The sequence below is a fragment of the Pseudopipra pipra genome, chromosome Z, assembly GCF_036250125.1.
Source record: "Pseudopipra pipra isolate bDixPip1 chromosome Z, bDixPip1.hap1, whole genome shotgun sequence".
In the NCBI taxonomy this organism is placed as follows: Eukaryota; Metazoa; Chordata; class Aves; order Passeriformes; family Pipridae; genus Pseudopipra; species Pseudopipra pipra.
In genome coordinates this window covers 12,368,042-12,392,583 of record NC_087581.1, presented here as the reverse complement: position 1 = coordinate 12,392,583, position 24,542 = coordinate 12,368,042, and the positions used below count along the sequence as shown (strand labels likewise).

General features: G+C 37.5%; 1 protein-coding gene across 6 annotated transcripts; it reads left to right on the top strand.

The window, feature by feature from the left end:
• The first annotated feature begins 6 nt into the window (after positions 1–6).
• On the top strand, positions 7–24,160 carry PAIP1 (poly(A) binding protein interacting protein 1). 6 transcript variants are annotated; one of them, XM_064641866.1, is made up of 14 exons: positions 61–122; positions 654–720; positions 1,453–1,569; positions 2,457–2,660; positions 4,873–5,054; positions 10,289–10,477; positions 12,336–12,448; positions 14,657–14,768; positions 16,260–16,385; positions 18,509–18,615; positions 20,082–20,199; positions 20,332–20,386; positions 20,960–21,053; positions 23,111–24,160. In XM_064641866.1, exons 5-14 carry the CDS (start codon positions 4,944–4,946, stop codon positions 23,202–23,204), a joined length of 1,119 nt encoding a protein of 372 aa, XP_064497936.1. In that variant the 5' UTR covers positions 61–122; positions 654–720; positions 1,453–1,569; positions 2,457–2,660; positions 4,873–4,943; the 3' UTR covers positions 23,205–24,160. The 6 variants fall into 6 exon arrangements, with proteins under 6 accessions (XP_064497933.1, XP_064497934.1, XP_064497936.1 ...); XM_064641865.1 differs by lacking the exon at positions 2,457–2,660 and adding an exon at positions 3,434–3,485 and having other exon boundaries at positions 62–122; XM_064641862.1 differs by lacking the exon at positions 2,457–2,660 and having other exon boundaries at positions 62–122.
• Positions 24,161–24,542: the final 382 nt, after the last annotated feature.

Genomic DNA, 24,542 nt, shown 5'->3' with positions numbered 1-24,542 from the left:
CGCGGCGACGGCAGCGGGAGGGCGGGATAGGGGATAACCGGCGGTGGCTGACTGGTGCCAGGAGGGGAAGGTCGAGGCTGGCGAAGAGACGGGTGCGGGACGTGGGACTAACGCCACAGCACGTAGGTGGTGCCCCCTCCATTATTGTTACTTCTTAAAAATGCGTGATAAAGCAGCGAAGTGTTGTACTTGAGGTGGTAGATGCGGTAAGGGAGGGTAAGAGCAAATGAGGAGCTTTGGACATCAGGAGGAATTTCTTCACAGAAGGAGTGGTTAGACGAATGAGCTGTCCAGGGAGGTGGTGGAGTCACCGTCCCTGGAGGTGTTTAAGGAAAGACTGGACGTGGCACTCATGCCATGGTCTCGTTGACATGGTGATGTTCTGTTCGATTATAGGTTGGACTCGATGATCCCAGAGGTCTTTTCCAACCTGTAAATTTATTCTGTGATTCTGTGCTGGATGAAGAGAGCACGTGGTTGGAGAGACAATTCCCGAGGACAACTACCCAGGCTGCCCATTGCCTGCATACCTGCATATGTTGTCTAACTTCATACGATCATGCATATGTTATCTTACTTCACACAATCTGTGGTTTCCAGGCATCAGTTAAGCGTGTTTTTTTCTTTTTTCTTTTTTTTTTTTTTTTTTTAAGTCTGTGTCGCTGCTCATGCAAAATACACATTGCTGGAGATGTCACACAGCTTCCAGGCTCCTAACTGGTGAGCTGGGACTCGAAGTGAAGATAAGCACTGAAAACATGAGTCTCTGAGGGATATTACTAGGATACTCTACTACTACATGTTCACTACAGTGCTTTTAAATAGGTTTGTATGAAAGATGCCATTTAGAGCTACGGGTTGTACCCGTGCTTTATGTTTTGGGCTCAATAACCATTGGGCCCATCGTCCAATAAAAGCCTCATCAGTATGATAAGGATTGGCATAATTCAGTTATTAATTCCATTTTAAAAGCTAGAATTAGCCCTCTCCTTTTTTTTTTTTCTGATTATTATATGTTATCAGCATAAAAAAAACCCCAAACACAAGCATGTAAAAATGCCTGGGTTCTGAATAGTGACAAGGTTGCAGTGTGTGGTTTCTCAACACTTGGCATCAAAGGTGTGTGCAGTATTTGTTCTGAACTGTTTCAGACTAATAGGTAAGACACTTAGGACAAAGTGGGTAACTCCTAGTGGATACTTAGAAGTGCTCCTAACTGCCTTTGGTGAAAGGTTTAATCCAGTCATTAAGTGCTTAGGATATGTTTTGCTAGCTTAGCGATCTCAGTGTTTGGTCTCAGAGGCTTGTAGTAATTGACAGGACTTCAGCTGCTCGGGCCATACTCTGCTTAGAATGTTTTGGCAGTCTGAAGAGGTATACTATTGTAGGCAGTGTTCAGATATTGTAATTTTGAAATTAACTGCCTGATTATTTTTCTTAATTTTGTTTTAGATGTCTAATTAGGGAGGAGAAATTGGATTCCCCATCAAACACAACTGCTCTCATGCAAACTTCAGTAGTGCATCTGTAAGAAAAATATGGACTTGGGATCACATTCCACTCTAAGTGGTAAGTAGTTGCCAAACAGTCATTAAATTATGATAATATAGAATATCTGCTAACTGAAAAGAATTCACATTTATGACCAAAGGTGAAAAGTTTTCTGGTTCAATAATGATAACCTGAGGCATTTAATTCCTCATAGGTGTATACCTTAAAGAGTAAGATTTGCTTTCTTGAAAAATTGGCATGTTGAAAAGTGGTTGCAGTATATAATGATGCAGAATTTCAACTTTCTTTTTCACATTAATACAAGCTTTTTTTACCTCCTGGTAAGGTAAAGTCTACAGATGGGGACAGAGGTCACAATATAGGCTTTAAAACCAGAGCTGAAATAACACAAGAACACTGAATATTTGTAATATAGATATTTTAGTAACTAATTTGTGATATTTAAAAGATTGGTAATATTCCTTAAGTTAGTTGTGACAATTGTTTACACAAGACTGACAGAACCTCCTGCATTATCTCTCATTCCATTTTGCAGAGTATAGATATGTTATTTTACCATTCTTTACTTTCAGAGGGGGTTGCCTAGGAACAGTGTTCTGATAAGCCTCATTAATTTTAACTTGTGTCACCTTTAATGTCTGGCCACCTTTTTATCTCACCAAAAATCAGTCCAATTCATGCCTTGGAGAAGTAAAAAATATGTTACACCCTACCCCTCCTCCTGTTGATAATTGAAAATGGTAACATGTAATAGTAAACATAGTAGGAACGTGACTCTTAAAGGCACCATTTTACAATCCAATTGGATTTTTTTTAAAATACAAGACAATGCTGTTCTGATTTTTTTAAAAACCTTTCATACACACTTGCCTATTTTTTCACTCTCTCATGAGTGGTGAACAGAATTTGACCCAACACCACACAACCTTTTGACTTTTTGGCAGGAACAGGTGGCAAGGTCAGCAAAGATCAGACTGTTCAGGGAGATAAAACACAAACACTGCCAGCAGGATCAGCTGAGGTGTATTTGGGGCACCCCAGATCATAGTTGCCCTCCTCATCTTGAAAGCAGATTGTGAGCTGGAGTTTGCAGAACAAGTAGAGCAAGACTCTGGACTGAAATTGAACAAAAATAGAAGAATTAAATTGTAAGTGCACATGTGAGTTGGATCATTCACAGTTAATATGATAATATTAGAAAGCTGCATTACATGGACCATCTTTTTCAGTCTGTTCCTGTTGGCATGGAAGGTGGTTTTAGAAATTAATCAAAAGAGCATTTGTTACCACATCATACATAAATTATACATGAAAATACATTGTTCTGGGCAAACACATTTATATTAAGTAGCCCTAACTATACAATAATGTGGTCAAGTTGGAGGCTTAACTTCGTCGCGTTAAATTTAGAATTTCACCCGCAGCTTTCCCACCCCTTTCTGCTGGAAACAGCTGTGCGTGCGCAGCGTGGCGCGATGCACCTGTGGCTACAGCCCCGCTGCTGTAGCCGAAGCCTTGGCCCTGTTACGGCCACCTCGCCCGCTTTCCCCGTGGGGAGATCAATCCCAGAGAATATCGCGGCTTTGGAAACACCGTTTCCAGGCTGCCGCGGGTTCGGGAGGCAGGCGCGGCAGCGGCGCGAAACCGAAAGTGCAGCGGCCGGGCGGGCCCGTGGCGGGCCCGAGCTCCGCCCGCCCCCCGCGGGCCCCCGCCCCGCTCCCTCCCTCCCATGAGCGCCCGAGCCACCGGCCTCAGCATGTCGGAGAGTTTCGAGCGGGTGCCCCGTGCCAGCCGTGGCCCGGGCCGGGGAGGGGGCGCGCCGGAGAGCGGCAGCGGCGGGGCCTGCCCCGGGGGCAGCGCTGCCCGCGGCTCGGGCTCGGCCGAGGAGCAGCAGCACCAAGCGGGCGGCCTCTTCCCGCAACAGGAACCATTGCGGCCTCCGAAGACGGCGCCGCTGGGCACCGGGATGGCAGGTACGGGCCAACACCCCCCCTTCCTTTCTCCTGGGGCACCTGCCCGGCTCCTGGCGGCGCCGCACGGGGGTTGAGCGGCGCGGGGGCACCGGCACCTGTCCGCGGGAGGGTGGTCCTGTTCCTCAGTGCACCGCGCTGAGGCCGGGTCGGCGTGGGAAGCCCTGGGGAGCCGGGGGACACCTGGCTGACTAGGGAGGGGTGAGAGGAATGAAACGGAAGAGAAACAAGTGGTGCACAGCAGAGTCGCCCACTACCTGCTGACCGATGCCCAGCCCATCCCCCAGCAGTGGCAACTCCTGGCCGACCCCCCCACAGTTTATACACTGAATATCGAATTCTATGGAATGGACTGTCCCTTTGGCCAGTCCAGGTCAGTTGTCTGGTCTATGCTGCCTCCTGGCTTTTTGTGCACCTTCTTGCTGTCAGAGCATGGGAAAGTGAAAGTCCGTGATTTAAATTAAGCACTGTTTAGCGATACCCAGAACATCAGCATGTTGACTGATTAGTCTCATACTGAATCCAAAACATAGCACTGTACTAGCTACCAGGAAGAAAATTAACTCTGTCCCAGCTGAAACCAGGACACTGGGTTATGGACCTGGCCCAGGTAAAGGTGTGATGTAGTGCAGCTGCTTGCAATACTCTCTGTCCTTCCCCTCCTCTGTTCTCCCACATCTGAGTGTGCTTTTTATCCATCTGTTAATCTGACCACAGATGGTCTCAGCCTTCCCCCTGTTGAAGAATTCCAGCCTAAAGGTTTGCGCAAAAATAAACCCAACCCAACAGTAACACAAAGCACTGTCTGTTGGTCAGCTTTTTCGGGAAGGTATCAGGTTCTGTTTTCAATAAACTTATGAGCTAATCTCTAATGATATGTTTGGAAAATATCATTTTAAAAACACCTTAAGCTGGATGTTTTGGCAAATCGTGTATGAGAACAATGATAGCTAAGTGTCTCTGAGCATTGTTAAAAATAAATTGCTAAAAATTTATTTCATTTATTAACCTTCCAAAGTCTTGAATTTATATTTGAAATCTATGAAAAACCGCAGGATGAGCAAACGTACCATAAGAAGATTTACTTAGGTTAGCTCTTCCAGAAAACATGTTTTCACAGGAGAGAAGAGCTCTTTTTTTCTTTCTTTTCCTTCTCCCTTTTTTTTGGTCCCCTTCACTTACCATTGCATAGAAAGACATCTAGAGTGTGCTCAAATGAAAACTTTACTGTATTTAAGAAAAATAATAAGAACTATGTATTTAAAGTAAACTTGAAAGTATATTTACAGAAAAATTATATTTTAAGTAAAAATGTATTCTGAGTTTACTCTGTGTGAATACATACTATTTTAGTGATTTCTAAGACAAGTTGTTAACAAAAATTTTTCAGAACACCTGCAAAAGACAGGATTTCCATCTGGAGCAGAAGATAAAGCTTCAGTTCTTGATTCTGGACCAGAAATGACTGAACCTCAGTTGGCTGTGGCTTCTGTGGTAACATCAAAGCTGTCTGTTAAAGCGCCTGAATTTTATCCACCAGGGTACAACCAGAATTTCAATCAGAATTTCACAGTGAGTATTTTAACATCTTCCTTAGTATATGCCTATTTGCTTATATTCCAGGTAACAATGTTTTCTTGAGATCTTTTATATCAGATAATTTGAATTTTGCATTTGCTGAAGAGACTGCAAAAATTGTCACAATAACCTCCAGAGTCACAGCCAGAATGTTAAGTGGTAATGAGCAAATATTATGGTGTACATGAGAGCCTTTAGTGTGTGATATTTTGCCAAGGCTTGCTGCAGGTAACCACATTCCTTGTTGGTTACACCAAGCATTGGTTACATCTAGCATGAGAGTAAGCTGGTTTTTTGGTGACTGTCTCTGTTGTAGTGACATCTACGCTGCATTTTCATCAAAAGCTATACTGCATTTTTATGCAGAGTTCACAGGTTTTTGAAGAAGGTGCGGGGGGAAGCTTCAACTTTAGCTTTTATGAGCACAGGCTTTGCTTTTCCTGAATTTCCTGTGCCACAGGTGTGATTCGTCATGACTGCCTAAGTCAGTGTATCATCATGTGTCTTTTAATTTCTTCAGTGCTATTGTATCACCAAAGGACAAAAAAATAGGGTTACACTCATTACTAGCAGTTACTTACCCACACACCTAATTGGAAATACATTTCCAGCTAGACTAAAGGTGATCTCGGATCAATATTGTAGATACATCGTGTAACAGAAGTTGGTACTTTTATTTTCTACTCCATTGTCTTCCATGTTGCTGCTTCAGTAGTTCTACACCAGGGAAGATCTGTGTGAATTCTCGGAATATCGTTTTGTTACACAAGCGGGCAAACTCTGGTACTATAACTAAACAGGTGGGAACTATTGCTTTTACAAATACAATCAAGTGATAAAAAACAACGATGCTGAAGCAAATAGATTTTTTTAATAACTTGTATAAAAATACTTTATTTGAATGCTAAATATGGGGGTTTGGTGTTTTGAAATCTTTTACTCGTCGGTAAAATTGATGTTACCTTTATGTTACCAGCTTTACCAGCTTACTGAATATGATTACTCTCTTGGATAATACAAGCCTACTGCCAATATAGAACTGTTAACAAAATGCCAATGTGAATATGCTTCAGTGAATCTAGGGGGAAAATAACTACTTTGCCCCAGTAGAGGTTACATGGTTTCTAAAAAAAGTATTTTAGTTTCAAGACAAAAAAAAAAAAGGCCCTTTTGAATGGTATACATAGTGCTCACTTCAAATTGCAAAGTTTCAAGGCCAACAATGTTGCTTTTCAGCTGTTTTGCAAAAACACACAAGCATGGGGGAGTTCCTGGTTGCTATGTTGTTGGAATAAGTTATGAATGTGACTCATCTATTAATAAAAATACCTCTTGAAATGTTAGCAAAACCTAGAATGCTTATTTTAAAGTATGTTGCAGGGACTTTAATCAGAATATACTAGGCATAAAACAGTTTTATTTCAGACTTTCATCCTTTGCTGTTACAAAATATTGCGTTTTTTACTTTAATGACTGAATTAATTTCATAAACTGGCCTCACTTGCAGTAAAAATAGGAAATTTTAGCACACTTTATTATTACACAGATTTTGACCATGAGTTTTTAAAATTTGAATCAAGACAGTTTTGAGAAACTTTTCTCTCTCTCTGAATTAAAATTAGTACTTTTTAGCTTTCATTTATAAAGTTCCCTGGAATTTTTATGTCTGAAAGCTTGAATTTCTCATAAAAATATACAGTGGTTTTGCTATTAAACATTTATTGTTTTAGAAATAGCGCTGATTTATTATTTGATTATTATTATAATTACAATTATAATTATAATTATAATTACAATTATAATTGTACATTATTATAATTACCATATGTGTCCATATAACATTTTATTATTAGATCAGTTATTTCTAGTCAGTTCTGATACTCAAAACTATCTATTACCTGTGAAGATAGTTTAAGGGGTACAGCATACAATGCTTACTAGAATTTTCTGAAGAACTTTACCAGGGCTTTGGAAAGGCCTTCACAGACTTCTGTTTGCATACAGGGTCCAACCCATCAGAAATTGTAGATGTCTACAGTAGACCAGAGAACGGCATAATGATACTCTCACTTAATAGTTTGAGGAGTTTTGTTATTTTAGGATTATTTTATTATTTTAGGATTCCACAATCCTTCCCTCCTGCCTTTTTTTTTTTTTATTTCAATTAATTTCCAAAAGAAGGCCAAGCATAAGAATGCCACTTAACCTCATTCAGCATGCATAGGTTGTTTTGTATATGCAACAGTCTTAGTACTTGAACTTGCAATAACTTTATTGTAAACTTGTTAAGTGCGTATAATCTGAAGGGAAAAAAAGCTTGTTCCGAAGAAGTCCAAAGAGAAATCAAATCAATGATTAGTTACTAAGTTCCTAAGTGAAAATGTGAATTTACTAGATAGAGGAAAATGCTAAGCAGCATATGTACAGAAAGTGAGTCCAAGAGCAGATTTGGCTCATGAATCTTTTCTGTAGAATTTCTGTTTTACCTTTATGTAAATCAGAGGAGTTTTAGTACGTATTTAGTCTTCTATTCTCATATCTGTAAATTTGTGAAGTGACATTTAATAGAAGAGAAGCAAACCTATAATCTTTTAATTGGTGACCCCTTTGTTGTGAATAATCCAGGATCCCATCCTATAGCTCTCAAACATTAGGGAGAACAATTAGCACTGGCTTGATGGAGAAATTACTGATATTAATGAAAAAATTCTGGTTGACTTCCGTGGCTTGGAATCATAGATTTGTAATGAACATGTAATCTTGCAGGTTTCTGATAGCCAACTTCTACTAAAAATATTCGGGAGCCATTTGCTGTATTTTTCTTGCGTTGATACAGTGTATGATGTTATCTTTATGTTAAATCTTAAAATCTGACAATGAGAAATGCATGTAGTTTATGTCTAGAAGTCACTGGGCTAAATTCAGTTAGTTTTTAAATTATGAAGTGTAAGTAATTTAGCAATATACAACCTTATTATCATATTTGGATTACTCATTTTTCTCTCCCATTTGTTCAGTTCCCTGGCATAATTACTAAAACCTAGGCTTCTTTTGGAGTTGCATAATTAGTACAGATACATGAATATGGCACAGAGTTTAGCCTCTGTGTTTAGCCTATTAATTACAAAATGGAAGAAGGAGTATATGGGGACACCAGTACACCAAATGGTACTGGGGTCTCTTACGTTCATTCTCCTCCAAGACTGAATTCTTACCAAGTGTGTATGAGAGGAAGACACTTTCCTCTCTGCTGATGGGGATCTCATAACAATCTCAAGACTGTGAGAAAGAGCAGCTTCTTTTAGTAGCTACAGCTAATTGCAATTGCTGAAGCCTGGCTGGAGAGTTTTGAAACAGGTTATTTGCAGAGATGCTAGTTCAGCTGTATATGAATAAGCTGCAAGAGTTGCACAGTAATGTAATAGTGCTGTGGAATAAAATAGTTTTAAGTTTATTGTACAGAACTCTTACTGGGCTGTCTGAAATTACCTTGTAAAAGTTGATTTCCTTTAGCAACATGGAGTGTTTAGCAAGTCACACATATGCCTGTTAGCCTTTACTTTTTGGTTTTATAAGCTCTAAGTGATTAGAATCATAGAATACTTTAGGTTGAAAAGGACCTCCCAAAACTCCTGTGCTTCAATCCTAAGCTCAGATCAGGTTGTTGAAGGCTTTATCCTTGTGGGTAGTAACAGTTTGCTATTATTTCCATAAACCCATATTTTTTTTCCTATTTCTGATGGGCAGCATTAAATTACTTCTACTTAATTAAACATCATAGGAAATCTTTCTAGTTTTACTGTTGTTACATCAATGCGTCCCCCACCTCACTAGCTTAGAGTTGTATAACCTTATGACATGTATCTGGGGAATTTTGGAAAGTCTGCTTTTTTTCCCACACATTCTTCACAAGTCATGAAATTAATGTCAGTACTTGATTTTCAGCAGTGTGTATCTCTGTCTTTCACAGTTCATACTGAGATAAAAATTTTCACAGATCCATGTTGCTTCACAGTAGAGGAGAGATGGAGGCATTTTGAAGATAAAGTAAATGGAAACCCCTCATTAAGGGAGAGGGAGAATATACTTATAAACCTTGTTGCTTTACATACACTATGTAAAGAAGGAGTCTTTTATCATTTTAGCTCATTTTTTCATTGCAGTAGATACTACACTTTAAACATTTTTAAATAGTAGATCAGATGAGAATTCTGGTATTCTTTTTTACTCTTATGTCTTGAATTGCTAATTGTAAGTTATTTTTTAGCAGTCCCTTTTCAGGCTTCGTCTGACACTTCTGAAATCTATCAGATGCTTTTCACAATCATTTGTGTAGTGTGACAAAGTGAATTATTTGTACTGTGTTACTGCTAGTGACATCACAAATTGTGCTGCTTTTTTTTGCTATTTCCCTCATATATCACATCATAATAATTTGTAACAGTATTGACATTAGATACTTATATACATTCATTTTTGAATGGACAAAATCATCGTTCCTCTGTCCCATCGGTGGGAGCATAAGCATTGATGAAGTGATATTGTGCTAGCCCCTCCTTTCTTTAGGGAACAGGTGTGTTTACTGTCTGGTTTTTAACCTCAGGAGCTGCAAATGAATGCAATGCCATTTGAATAGTTTTATTTCATGCCTTGTAATCTTTCATCTATTGCCAAGTGCTGCAAATATGCTGACTTTAAAATATCAGTTTTCCTGGTTATACTTTCTACATGGAAACACGACACTGTATTTATTGTATTTCTTCAATTTCTCCCCCTTCTTTTGGAGTACTGTACACACTAAGTCCAAAATACTTTGTTTCAGATTTTCGGTTTTTTACTTCTACAGTTCATGTATCCACAATACAGTTTGTGTGCACATCAGAAATGGGTGTTGAGCCTCGGTTTGGTAGTCCTACCCTTAACAGATACTTACTTTGTTAGTTAATCTTGCACTCAACTTGGGAAACTGATTTCTGTTTAATCCATCTTTTGATGTGTTTTGCTGGAAGACCCTTATGTCTCTAAAATACCTAGTTAAGATGATAAGACTACAAGAGCTTTGTGATATGGTGAAGTCTGTGCTCTGTAAAAATGTTGAAGCGAACTGTGTAATCAAGTATGCAGAGACTCAAAACTGGGGGCTGTATGGTTACTTCTGGAGATAGTAAGTGTGACAGCATTCTTCAAGGTTCTTCTTAAGAGGTTGGTATATTCTTTCACTTCTACAGGATTCTTCCTTTGAAGATAGATATGATGGCTATCTGACTTTAGCAGAATATGTACAAGACTTCCTAAATCACCTCACTGAGCAGCCAGGTTGTTTTGAAACTGAAATAGAGCATTTTGCTGAGGCACTGAATGGCTGGGTCACTACAGATGAAGCTTTACAAGAACTTGTTGAACTCATCTACCAGCAGGTAGTCTGTGTATTCTGTCTTATCACAGAGATATTATGCCTCTGTTACATAGTGTCCAAGAATGTGTGCCGGTATTATTTGTTACCTCATTGTACGTGTGTAGTATTTTAATGGTTTGATTTCCCCCCACCCTTTCAGACTGAAACATACAGGGAAAGATTTTGCTCAATAAGATGAAATGGTAGCTCAAATGTGGGTTACCTATCTTGTATACACTTCCCCAGCTCGCTGTTTCCTTTTTTATGTATTTGTAGATCTTGGTGAAATACTACAGTTGAAGTTATGGTGCTTAATTAAAGAAGGTTATATTTGAAACTCTTAAACAATGTCAGACTTGTACCTTTTTATTCTATCCTGCAAAAAAAATTCTTCATAATCCTAAAATATTCTTAATTCCTTGTTATTTAAAAAAAATAAGTTAATACCTACTGTACACATCACCTCTTGGGAAATCGTTCTTTATAGACAGGCTTTTTGCTTTAATTTGGAATATACCTATTTCAGAACAGCATAACTGGAGAAGAGGAAAGCTCATCTGAGGGTAACTAGGTCCAGTCCCATTGATGGCCATGGAAATGAGGACAGAGACCTTGAGCTGAACTCTGTACTAATTGGGGGAGCCATTGGAAAGAACAGCTTAATAGGTGTTGCTTAGCAAATGAGCTGCTGTTGCTGTCTTTTGGGCTCACTGCACAGAATGAAGCCACGCTTCTGCTTGCTATTTATTACATTGGGTGTCTCACCCTTTCATGGGTTTGTTGCTTTCAAGTTCTACCTTGAATGCTCTTTTATTCAAGAGCAGATACCTGCAGAATATTTTAATCTGGAGTACGTAAAAGTGGAATGACTGGTTGGTCATTGTACAGAACTGTAGAGTTTCAAGTTTCTCATTATTATACAAAATTAATGCACATTTAATTGAAGACAGTTTAGTTAGACATTAAGATCACCAGTTGCTGAATACTAGAAAAATTACTTCATTCCCATCCTTTATTTGAACCCAAGGAGGATAGTTATAAAAGGATGAAAATATTCCATATAAGTTCACTGAGGAAAAAAAGAGGAATTTATGCTATTTTTAACTTCTTGTATTTTAAATACATTGACTCTCATCTAATGTAACTTAAAAACAAGTCCAGCATTAAGGTTTACTGTGTCTTCCTCAGCTGAGAAGTCCAGTGTTACCAGTCTGAAATTATGTGAAAAATACAACTTAGTGCAAAAAAACTGTGCTACTATCCCAAAGTAGTAATTTTAGTAGTAGTAGTAATTTTAGATTTGTTGTATGTCAGGATAGGATAGTGTTTAAGCGTAAGTCAACTATGCTTATTATTATTCTGTCTTGAGCAGAAGCCCAGATACTTGTTTCCTGGCTTATCACAAAACAATTAAAATTGCTGAAGTTTATATGTGTCTGCTTTAGTAATGTTAATTTAACCCAACTAAGCAGGTTTACATTGCTCCTTGAGAAAGTATATGTCTTTGAAAAAGTGTTTTAATGTCCAGTGTTGATTTTTTTGTATAAGAGTTTGTCAGTGACTTTCAGATGCTTTTTGGCTGTAGGTCACAATGCAGAAGTAGAGTTGAAGATATATGGCATAATGGTGATTGTTTTCTTAGAGTCACAAAATCACAGTAAAATGAACTTTTAAGTGCTGAAATGCATATAGTGAAGTGTTGATGAGATACAAAAATGAACATGGCAAATAGTAATTGTTAATCATTACTCTTCTGCTCTTCAGTTGTCTAATCAACTGTAACTAAGCACAGATTTCAAAAAAAGCTTTTAAAGGTATTTCCTGATAGCTTAATCATTAGTTTTATGAATAATTTATTTTTTCCATTTTTATTTCGGAAGGCCACATCTGTCCCAAATTTTTCCTACATGGGAGCACGGTTGTGTAACTATCTATCTCACCATCTAACCATTAGTCCACAAAGTGGGAACTTCCGACAGTTGTTACTTCAAAGGTCAGTATCAGCAGGTCACTTGAAGCCTGTTACTCTCTTACATGTCTTTCTGTTTTGTAAAGAATTAGTATATACAAAACAAATGAAGCACCATGCAGTTGCTCACCACCCACTCCACCCACCCATCCCCAGCCAGTTCCTGAACAGCAGACCCCAGCCAGCTTTATCCCAAGTTTATATGCTGAGCATGAAGCCACGTGGAATGGAACATCCCTGTGGTCACTTGAGGTCAGTTCTCCTGACTGTCTGCTCTCAACTTCTTGTGCCACCCCAGCCTCCTCACTGGTGGGGTAGGATGAGAAGCAGAAAAGTCTTTGATGTAGTGTAAACACTGCAAAGCAGCAGCTAAAACCAGGACATACAGAGGCTGAAAATACTCATTTTTTTGTTTCATTGCTTTCAAAATTAATGCTTTTGGTTTTTTTAACTCTGTGTGTTACTTGGAAATGAAAGGAAATCCCTGTGTATGTTGGATTTCCTGGTTCCTGAGTTTTGAAGCAAACCCAGTAGATAACATTCATTTTAGCACACTGAAGTTATGAATTCAAAGTTGCTTAGGTTTTTGTTGCTAATATGGTTGAAATTGAGAGAAGAGAGGGTCTGTGCAGATAAACAACCCTACAACGTGACCATAGAGAGATCCTCTTCTGTTTCTCAGCAAAGTTTCTACCTGAAATTTCAGCTCTTTAGATTTCTCACTTTCTCCGCTGTTTTTGAATCCATTACACAATCATTGAGAATACATTAGAATTTGTCTGGCCTTCCTTTTATCTCAATTATTTTTTAAGTTTGTTTTTGGACTGCCATGTAAACTTGTATAGTTTTGGCACAGTTGCTGAATAGTAGAAAAATTACTTCATTGCCATATTGTCTGAATCCTGTGTATTTATATTTAAGTTATAGAATGATAGAATGGTTTGGGTTGGAAGGGTCCTTAAAGATCATCTAGTTCCAACACCCCTCCTATGGGCAGGGAATCTCCCACAAGGATGCTCAAAGCCCTACTCCACCTGGCCCTGAGCAGTTTCCAGGGATGGGGCATCCACAACTTCTCCGGGCAACCTGTTCCAGTGCCTCACCACCCTCACAGTGAAGAATTTCTTCCTAGTATCTAATCTAAACCTGCCCTCTTTAAGTTTGAAGCCATTCCCTCTTGTCCTATCACTACATGCCCTTGTGAAAAGTCAATCTCCGGCTTTCTTGTAGGCTCCTTGTAGGTACTGGAAGGTGCTATAAGGTGTCACCAAAGCCTTCTCTTCTCTAGGCTGAACAATCCCAGATCTCTCAGCCTGTCTTCGTAGGAAGGGTGCTCGGGCCCTGTGATCAACTTAGTGGCTCTCATCCGGACTTGCTCAACGTGTCTCTGTCCTTATGTTGGTGACCCCAGAGCTAAATGCAGGGCTCCAGTTGGGGTCTCGTGAGAGGAGAGTAGAATCTCCTGTCCAGCTGGCCACACTGCTTTGGATGCAGCCCAGGACATGGTTGGCTTTCTGTGCCGCAAGTGTTATTGTCATGTTGAACTTCTCATCAACCAACACCCCCAAGTCCTTCTCCGCAGGGCTGTTCTCAACCACTTCTTTGCCCAGTCTGTACTTGTGCTTGGAATTGCCCTGACCTATGTGCAGAACCTTACACCTGGCCTTGTTGAACTTCATGAGTTGCCCAGGCCACCTCTCAAACCTTTCAAGATCCCACTGTGTGCCATCCCTTCCCTCTGGAATATCACTTGCACCACTCAGCTCAGTGTCCTGAATTGTGTATCACTGTCATTTAAAATAGCAAGATAAAGAATTTATTAAATAAGTGTAAAGGCATCTAAGACAACATGGGCAGCATCCTGAAGGGGGGAACATGTCTGTTTCTGTGGACATTTGACTGCCTGTGTTAGTGTTACACATTCTCAAACGATATTCTAATATATAAATTATTTAACTGTCTTCATTTCTACATGTTGTAAATTGCTCTGTTTCATTTTGCTGCGTCAGATATCTTACTGCTTAAACACGTAATCGTATGTATTGTCTAAAGGGATGAAAATCCACTGTTACTTTGTGAAGGCCTCATATCCCTCACACATCACACTCCCCAGCATTCAGCATGTAACAGTTTTCATGCAGGTCATAAGTTCTCATCATTCCCTTAAATGAGTAGCATGTTACATATGTTAGAATGGTTATAGATTATATGATTTTGTTTTAATATTTACAGGTGTCGAACAGAGTATGAAAACAGAAATGAAGCTACCAAAGGTGATGAGGCTACTAAAAAACAATTTCATTCCTTTGTGCTGTTCTTAGCTGAACTTTACCTTAACTTAGAGGTAAGAAGAAAATTGTATGTCAATTGGTTCTTCGTTATTTTTTTGTTTTGTTTTTAGGTAAACACTGAACTGAAATACTTTGAGGTGTTTTTTTAAAGGCAGAGGGGAGTAAAGTAAAAGAACTTTAGAACAGTTTCATTATAATGCGTTTTTCCAAGAAACATACAAACAATCAAAAAAAAATCATTAGAAGAGAAGTGTATAGAAATTAAAGTGTAAGAATCCATAGAAAGAACTGACCATAAAACACCTCTGAAATTAAGCTTTTGACATTTTCTTTTATTGGCAAAACCCCCATATGACTATACTTGACCAACATGTGAAATGTTGCAGCCTAGCAGAAGCAGATCAGGATCAATAACCCATGTAATTCAGTATTAAGACATTAATAGGAGGTGTTAACAAACCCTTGAGAATGATGTGGAAATCCTCAAAATGACGAATTAAAAATGGAGACCTTTAAAGATATCTCTTCTGATGGTTGACTTCATGGCTTATGCATGAAGCATGAAATCTTGTATTGGTTTTCTGTATTTGTGATATGTACAAAAAAGTCTACAGAATTTTCTTTTACGGCTGTGTATTCACCAAATTCACTAAGTGCTATAGTGTACTTAAAAATATACTTTTGACTTGATTATTTCAATGGTTTGATGTAAGCAGACACTATAAAAATGTTCTGCTGCCATGAGGAAAATCATTCTCTGACTCTTCAATTTCTGTTCATAAGTGGTCCTTGAAATCTACTTTTCACTTACTAGAAGGAAAAAAGAAAGATGTGCAAAGAGTTTGAAGGAGAGGGAGTTGTCCACTTTTGGAATTTACCATACTCTGTGGAGTATACTATTTATCTTTAAACCATTTTCTCCCATTGGGGAGGCATTTGGTAGCTTTTCTTAGCAATTTGTTAGCAGAGAAACAAATGCTAGACATGCATTGTTATTTCAGAATTGTAAGGACAGTACTTAAAGTAAGTTCAGTGATGACACCAAGCTATGTGGTGCACTCAACGTGCTGGAGAGAAGGGATGCCACCCAGAGGCACCAAGACAGGCTCAAGAGGTAGGCCTGTGTGAACGAGGCCAAGTGCAAGGTCCTGCAGCTGGGTCAGGCTGTCAGTTAGTCAAGAGCAGCCCTGCCAAGAAGGACTTGGGTGTTGGTGGACAAGGAGCTCAACATGACCCAGCAATGTGCATTTGCAGCACTGAAAGCCAATTACATCCAGGGCTGCATCAAAAGAAGTGTGGCCAGCAGGTCGAGGATGATCTAGATGACCTTTAAGGTCCCTTCTAACCCAAACCATTCTATGATTCTGTGAAAATCTGCATTCTAAAATGGTTGCAGTATTTAGCACGTTCTTCCCACTGTGGAGATCAGCTATGTTGATTGCAAAACAAACCACACAGCATTCAAAAGAGAAAATGTGCCTAGACTAATTTCTAAAACTCAAGTCTTTTAAATGTGGGGGGTTTTTTTAATATATATTTTTCAGATTAAAGGAACAAGGGGACAGGTAACACGAGCAGAAATTCTTCAAGAAGGCCTTCGGGAATTACTAAATGCACTCTTCTCTAATCCTGTGGACAGTAATTTGATATGTGCAGTGAAACTCCTGAAGGTGAGACTGTACTATAATCATGGTTTTTAACCTTCCTAGCTTTGGGAACAGCAGGGTAAACTGCAAATGAGGAAATATTTATAGGGTTTTATGCATTACGTCATTAGCAGAGCAAACTACTTTTATTTGTTTTCCTTAATACCATTACAAAATTGAGCCAGTAAGAAAATGATGCTCTAAAAGTGAATTCAAGGCCATTTGTGTATGAACAAGAGAAATAAAACTGAAGCTAAGGTTCAAAGGAGTAAGCAGTCCCTTCAGGTCTCATTTTGCTGCTTCCGGTGTGGGAGAAAACTGTAACCAGCTTGGATGAATTGTGGAATCTTGGGTGTGTTGTATGTTCTGAAGGACACTGGGCAATTAGGGTCCACCACTTTTTTGCAAAAGATTCTTGATATCTGTTATTTTATTCTGTTTTGTCTGTGTCATTACTGTTATAGAAATATATATATTTGTCTTTCATGATGAAAACAAACCTCTTTGCTTGTAAGTTTTACTTTTTTTAAAAAAAAATGTTACCCTCTATGCAGGGAGAAACTGTTACCTTCACTGGTATTATTATACTCATAGTTGGGAAAACACAGTTTATTTTAGGAATGAAAGTTGGGTGCTAGACATTTTTTTCTGAAGATTTTTGGTTGACTTGTTTGTTTCTCCTCATTCTTTACCATTCCTCACTCTCCACTGTTTCTCAGCCTCTTCTGGCTTGAATTTCAATTCTGACAGCTTCTTTTGATATGGTAAATAGAAAGTAAGGAAGAGAGATATTTTCAGTTTAAAACCTTCATTTGATGTTTGGATGTTTAAGCAGGTTGCTTCATAGCAAGTGTGAGGTTGTGCTCAATGAGCACATTCGCTTCTGTGGTCAGTCATTACGTTGACAGTGCTTCCCTGAGGGCAAGGCCACACACAATACACAAATGCAGTGCTGTTTTTCAGTCATTTTCCAATGAAGGTGGAGATTTGGCTTGACAGCATTCATTCTGAAAAAAACCAAGAGTGATCTAGGTCATTTTGACACACTGCGGTATTTAAAAGGTATTACAGAACAAAGAGACTCTTTTTTAATGCACATATTTTCTGGTGTCTTACAGTATCTACAAATGTTGAGTTCACAGGTAGCTAGACTAGGCTATCTCATAAAACCTTGGTTTTACTACTAAAGCAATAATGGTCTTATCTTCTCATTTTAATACGGTGATACAGTTTTTCACCTTTTTGCTGTATAATGTTTATTTTTAATGAATCATCTTGATGCTATTACCTAATTATCTAGGATCAAGGTAGGACAACAGTAGAATAGTGTGAATACCAAACAAATGCTGACCAATATATCTTGCATTTATCTTAGGATTTTATCCATTTGTATCATCAGGTGCCATTTCAAGCGTTTTCTGTCATGTAATATTTATGGTGAGAAGATCAGGGATTACTATTAACTTTGGTCATAGTGGCAAACCAAATTTTTTCTTATTTAACTCTTGAAGTTATAAATACTAAAATACTCAATGAAGTACCTATTCTTGTAGTAAAAGGCCTTCATCCACAGCAGTTCTATGCTTTAGACTGCTGCTAAAGCTTTCTTAGCAACAGCTTTAGCCTCACAGACTTTATGTGTTAAAGTTTGGGGTGGCTTGATCAGATAATTCTGGTCTCCTCTATATATACCCAGATGAAATTCTCTGTGATGCTAGCCAAGTTGACTGCAGTGTTTCTACAGTTTATTAATAAACTATTTGTTCTCATGTAAGCTGGTGGCATCAGCTGCAAAAATAAAGTTTCCTTTGTCACAGTATGTACTTAAATCAAGTAAGATCTGACTGCTGTCACTGCAGAGTTGTTTCAAAGTCATATTTCAAGACTGAAAACAGTGGTTGTGAACGTCTAGGTAACATATACCTCTACTGGACATAGAGTTACTATGCTGTCTGTAGTTTAAAATAAGCTATTATGAGATCTATTAATCTGTTTAACAAAGAGATATAGGCAATGGGGAGCTTCAGCCCTCACATAGTCACCTAATGCATCTAAGCATCGTGAATTGTTACAGAATCTCTTAAGTTGCCAGTTTATTAAGGTTTTCTGATTTTCTTTAAAAAAACATACTAATCCCTTGTCTTTAGTTGACAGGCTCAGTTTTAGAAGATGCCTGGAAAGAAAAAGGAAAGAGTGATATGGAGGAAGTGATTCAGAGAATTGAAAATGTTGTGTTGGATGCAAGCTGTAGCAGGTGAGAAGATAAACTTATGTGCAGTGTTTTGTTTATATTGAACAGAACAACTTGAAAATCTTCAAGAATAATTAACAGGTCCAAAAAATTATCTTTACTTTTATTTACTAAAAATAATATGATATTTAGGTCATTTCCCACGTAAAAAAAGAGAAGGTATTTTTCAGTTGAAGAGGTGTGTGGATTTTTGATTTCGTTTTGTGAAGGGTTTTTTTGTTTGTTTTTTTTTTTTTCTTTTAACAGAGGTGCATATTCCACTCTTTTTATTTTTTTTTAACCTTTTAGGTCTTTAAATCTTCCATAAGTGCTTTAGGGTCTAAACACAAGTATATACAAAGAGACAATAGTGGCCATATCTCATAGTTTATACTTTTAAATCTGAATTTAACAGCATTAAATATATACAAACAGTATTAAATATGTAGCAGTATCAAATACCTACAAATCACTATACATGTAGAGGCAAAATGAAATATGCTTTGTGGTTTTGTTTTGTTTTTCTTTTTTTCTTGTTTTTCTTGTTTTTCTTTTTCTTTTTTCTTGTTTTTCTTGTTTTTCTTTTTCACAGCTTTTTGCCACTGTCTTTACTGTGGTCTAGAAAAAAGTGAGTGGTTGACTAATGTATTAGTAATGTACAAGTGGCTGACTAATCAACTGTGTGCATGAGGTTGTCTGATTCTGCTGTGCTTCATCCTCAACTTCTTGAAACTCACTAAAAACCTGTAGTAGGTTCAGACACTGATCTCTTGCCATATGGAGGGGAGGCCAAGAGGTAGCTCATATCATCTGTGGGTTGTAATTGAGCTGCCCCCAAAGAGGATGAGAAAAATTTTGCTTTCAGGAATCAAAACTGATGGCACAAACTGAGATTTCAAAGACACAGAACAACGAACTCATTTGAATTGAGAAAACAACAAAAAATTTTATTTATTTATGTATTCCTTAATGAGACTCTTCTCCATAGACTTGCTTAAAAGAAGGCAATTTCTCTTATTTTAGGGATGAAATGGGTGTAGGTATCTAACATACTGGGGACATTATTTCTCACTGTTAACTACAACATTTCGGTACAATGAGGGAGCATAGAATAAATGGTTAAAGTAAAATTTGAAGATCATCCCCCTGTTACTACCAGTATTTTCCTTTTATCAGAAAAGGATTTGTTCCTCAGCTTGTGCTGCACGGTGCAATATCCCAATAAGAACTATAACAATTTCCTTTTTCATATAAGCTCCTTAACAGCAGAAAAAGTGGAGAGGGTGAGGATCTCATAATTGACACATAAAGCATCTATACTTGCAGGTGAAGAATTTAACTTAAAATTTTCTGCAGATTGGACCAAATTTTGTCCTTTCTAGAACATTTTTTGGAGTGATTTAACTATCTTGTATTGCACAGTAAGAGAAGCCCAATTACTTGCTTGGCACAAAACATTGTAACTTTTGTAGTGGTTTTCTTTATTTCAGAGATGTAAAACATAAGCTTCTGAAACTAGTAGAACTGCGATCTAGTAACTGGGGTAGAGTTCATGGAACAACTTCACATACAGAAGCTACCCCTGAAAATGACCCCAACTATTTTATGGTAAGAATACATGGCCATTTCAGTTTCTTAAATTAATGTGAATTTAATTTGATTCATAAATAGTCACATTACTCAAAACTACAAACAGCTGTCTCTGAATACATATAACTTTCTGTTTGACTTTATTCTTAGAATGAGCCAACATTTTACACATCTGATGGTGTTCCTTTCACTGCAGCAGACCCAGGTATGTAGCAAGTTTAGTTTACCTGCCTTCTCAATCATTTTCAAAATGTTGTAGTTAAGTTTATGGCTTGTTGAAGTTCTTCAAACATCTGAAACTTAGACAACTTACAAGACAAAAATCCGTCTGAATTCCTGGTTTTGTGGAACACATGCTTTATTCTGCATTAGAAGAAGGTAAGATGCTTGAAAGGGAGAATGTGCATTTGAGTTCATACAGTTCAGAAGAATTTGTGCAATAGTCCTCAGCACTCAGTCTCTCCAGGAAGCCAGAAATATTCAAATCTTCTTCTGTTTATCCATTGTTTGTGGCAAAAGGGATTTTCTTCCTTCGTTTCCTTGTTATCTGTAATCTGAGCACAATGTGGCATGGCATCATTTGATGTAAAGACATCTGTCACTACCTTTACAGTTCTGTGGGAAGTTAGGCATCAGTCTTAGAGGTCAAATCATGTTCTGAGAAAACACTGTAGGGGGAGGTTTTCCTGTTAATATATTTCATGACATTCGTGGTATCATTAACCTATTTTCAAAGTTTATAGATGTATATTACTCAATCTTATTTTTACTTCACCAGATTATCAAGAAGAATACCAAGAGCTGCTTGAAAGAGAAGATTTGTTTCCATATTATGAAGAAAACGGAGCAGATCTATTAGGACCTGGGGATATGTATGTTTTCTTTTTTAGGAATATATTTTTTAATAATAGTTATTTTTACTGCGATTCTGTGATGCTGCAGAATTAGGATTCCAATCTTGACAAAAGTGAAATTAAATAAGATAATTGTTACTTAGTTCTACAGTGGATGTGTTTGTTTGGGTGTAAATTGGATTGTAATCACACAAGTTTGAAACCAATTTCATATTTATCCAATTGAGTAGGATAGTTACATTTCAAATGTTAATGCACATATACAAACAAACTTCTGCATTTTAAAAAAATTTGCAATCAAAATGGAGCACCAAGCCTTGAAGTGTTTGTTGTGAGGCAACCTAAATTCATTTGACTGATGTACATAAACATCTCAGCTAGAGATAATTACTGAATTTTCAGTCTTTCAAAGGAAGGAATTTAAATTTCTCTCCTCAGCACAAGCAGTGCTGAATTAAAGGGCTTTTCAGTATTCCTGTAGAGCAAGGAAAGCAAAGGGGGAAGCAATAGGTGAAAATGTAGTCTGACTTTTCTGGTGTCAGTTTATAAGAAAGAAATATGTAAAATAACTAAAAGAATATGGTCTAAACTAAGTTGTTCTGAGCTTTGGACTCACAGAGAAGGACTTTCAGATCATGATTTGACACCCAAGAACATGTTCTGTGTTGTGTTTATGTGTGGTAAGAGTGCAAGCCTGGATTGATATTTGTGTTAGTAAATTAGAAAACTTTTAGATTGTGCCTAACTGTGGGGAGTGGCAACTTCAGAAGATAAATAAGAGATGTCATCAGAAATCAACAAGCTCATACAGAGGTATCAAAAAAAGACCCACGTGAACCTCTGTGCTTAGAAGAATAAATGCAAATTGGAGCAGACAGCAGTTAAAAACACAGCAGATCCAAAGAGTGACTCTGAGTCAACTTTAAAGCAAGGTGACTGTAACCTTCTTTGTTGAAGGCTTAAGAAAAGCTTAGACAAATGTCTGCTGATTCTCTGTCAGCTATTTCTCATGACTGACATCAGGGAGGAGGGTTCTGTGTGAGGGTTCTGCCTTCTGCAGCCTACGCTTCTGCAAGAAAAAAGGAACAAATAAATATGTAGATTGCTTTTTCAGTGCACAGGCTGGAGTAAAAAACCTTTTCATACACATTTTCTATGGCTTGCTGAGTTTTCTGTGAAACACATTTATGGCCTCTGTGCAGATCAGACATGCCGATTCCATTGTTTGGAACTGAGAGACAGAAAGTGGTAAACTGAGCACCTGAAATTAATGCGCACTTCTGGAGAGTCAGTAGCTGCTGACTCAATTTTTTAAGGCTGTTTAGAATTACATACACTATCATGTTCAAGCTACAACTCTATTGTCCTAGTCTGCGGTTAGGACATTAGAGTTGGATATGGAGAAAACCGGGAGCACACAAGTTACTTCCCAATATACTGTGGGGGAAAGAAAGCTGAAGTGATGCCCATCACTCCCTGGCTTTATTTTGAAATGCTGTAGTAGTCTCCATTGTGTGCAATACTTACATAATTAATGGGATCCAGTCTTTCCTTTGACCTAAATAAGACTGATCTTTTCTGAAAGTCCAGCTACCCTGTAATACAAGGTAGTATAAAGCAGGTGCAATAGGGAGCCTCCTTTTAAATATGAACAAACAGGAGCACAGGGTTTCTATATGAACATATTCCTTGAGCTAGCATGTTGACCATGCTAATATGTTGGTAATTATATTTTTTGTAAATATATCAGTATAGATGCATTAGTAAATTTTGGGAAGTTTGGATTGCATGATTGTGTTTTCTATCATACTGGGAACTAATTCTGTCTTTTAAACTGGGCAGCAGAAGATCTAAAAAGGTGACACTGTAGGTATTTGTACACATCTATGCTGCTTTGAGGTTTCTGTTTATTTGTTTTTCTAGTACCCATTATTTTTTTTTCTTCATCCCCCTTTAAAAATAATCTCATAAATACTGTCATTTATAAAGCTTTGTTTTATTCTTGACATCTACACAAATGGTTTTCAAAATCTGTATGTAAACTTAACACCTTTGGTGATTTTTTTTTTCTTTAGGTATTTTGATGAGATTGATGATGAGATGGATCCAGAAATTGAAGAAGCATATGAAAAATTCTGTCTAGAATCAGAACATGAGAGAAAACAGTGAGATGTTACATATTAATGTTAGTTTATTAAACCTGTTTAGGTATAGTTAGAATACAGGGGGACACAAAACATTTGTACCAAAATGAGGAACTTTAGTTTCTTCAAGTACTAAAGTTATACAATTTCCATTTTGTTTAACAGAATCTGCCAAAAATTGTAAACTTATGCCCTGTAACTTAAAATGTTGTGTATATATCATAGTTTATTTTATGAATAATGTTTTTTGAACAATGTTTTGGCTGCAATAAAAATTATTTAGAAGTTATAATTGAAATTAAAGTTTAATGGGGAAATGCCCCATAAAATTTCCCTTGAGGGAGAAAGGGAAAGAATAATGATCTGAATTTGCTTGCTTGTTTGCTTTAGTATATATTGGGGATATACTCATTCTATTTACCATATACCGTATATGTTGTATTTGATTCCTTCCCTTCCCCCCAACAAGAGTGTGATTGAAATAACGAAAAAATTAATTTTTTTTGTAGATCACAATCATGAGAAGTGGTTTGTGAGAGTTTTGTTTTGTGTATGGATTTTTGTTTTGTTTATTTCTGTTTTATTACTCTTCCAAAACATGTATGGGTGAGGTCTGGACTTTTTTTTTCCCCCCTTGAATAAATGTTATATGTTGATATGTGAAAAAGCAAGCAGTATTTTGGAAGTGAGGTGCTTTCAAGATCTTTGGTTCAGATAAGCTCATTTTCAAATTTACAAGCAAAAACTATGCTGTAATTTGTTGTGTTCTTCGAGACTACAATAACGTGGTTATGTTTGAATCCATGCTTCTCAAGCGTACATGCAGTGCTCTTTTTTCTTCTTTTTTTTTTTTGTTTTCAATAATGTATCTAACATGTCTAACCTTCTGGCAATGCTTGTAACTTCCTTTATTCTTCTAATTTTATGTAGTTTGATTTAATTTTGTAATTGAAGTAAATTCATTTATTTCATAAATGTTAACATTCTGAAGCCAACTGCTCTTTTTTGGACTCCATATAATCATGTCAGTTTTCCTAGGATGCTCCACTGGTTTTATTGCCAAACTCAGTTTGTTTCCTGTTACCTATACTGGTTAGACTGAATAGAAAAACTTACCAAGAACAGATGCAAATATTCCCAGAAGTTACCTACCATAAAGAACACACATTGTAAATATGCATGTAAATAATTCTGATAATATTTCACTGTTATTTGTTTGATTAAATAAGTTGTGCATCTGCTAATACAGTGAGCACTGGTTTTGGATGGTTATTTAACATACTTATTTAGGTTGGAGTTTTGGAAAATAAAATTTAACTAGCTTTGTTTCCTTTGGTATAATTTCACTACTTTGTCCTTTTGC

What these genes read in the sequence shown, in the direction of transcription:
- PAIP1 (XM_064641861.1), top strand. Translation starts at nt 3,242, where the DNA reads ATGAGCGCCCGAGCCACCGGCCTCAGCATGTCGGAGAGTTTCGAGCGG. An exon ending in AACTTTACCTTAACTTAGAG is followed by an intron (nt 14,769 to 16,259) that starts GTAAGAAGAAAA and finishes TATATTTTTCAG; the next exon opens with ATTAAAGGAACAAGGGGACA. An exon ending in CTATTAGGACCTGGGGATAT is followed by an intron (nt 21,054 to 23,110) that starts GTATGTTTTCTT and finishes TTTTTTCTTTAG; the next exon opens with GTATTTTGATGAGATTGATG.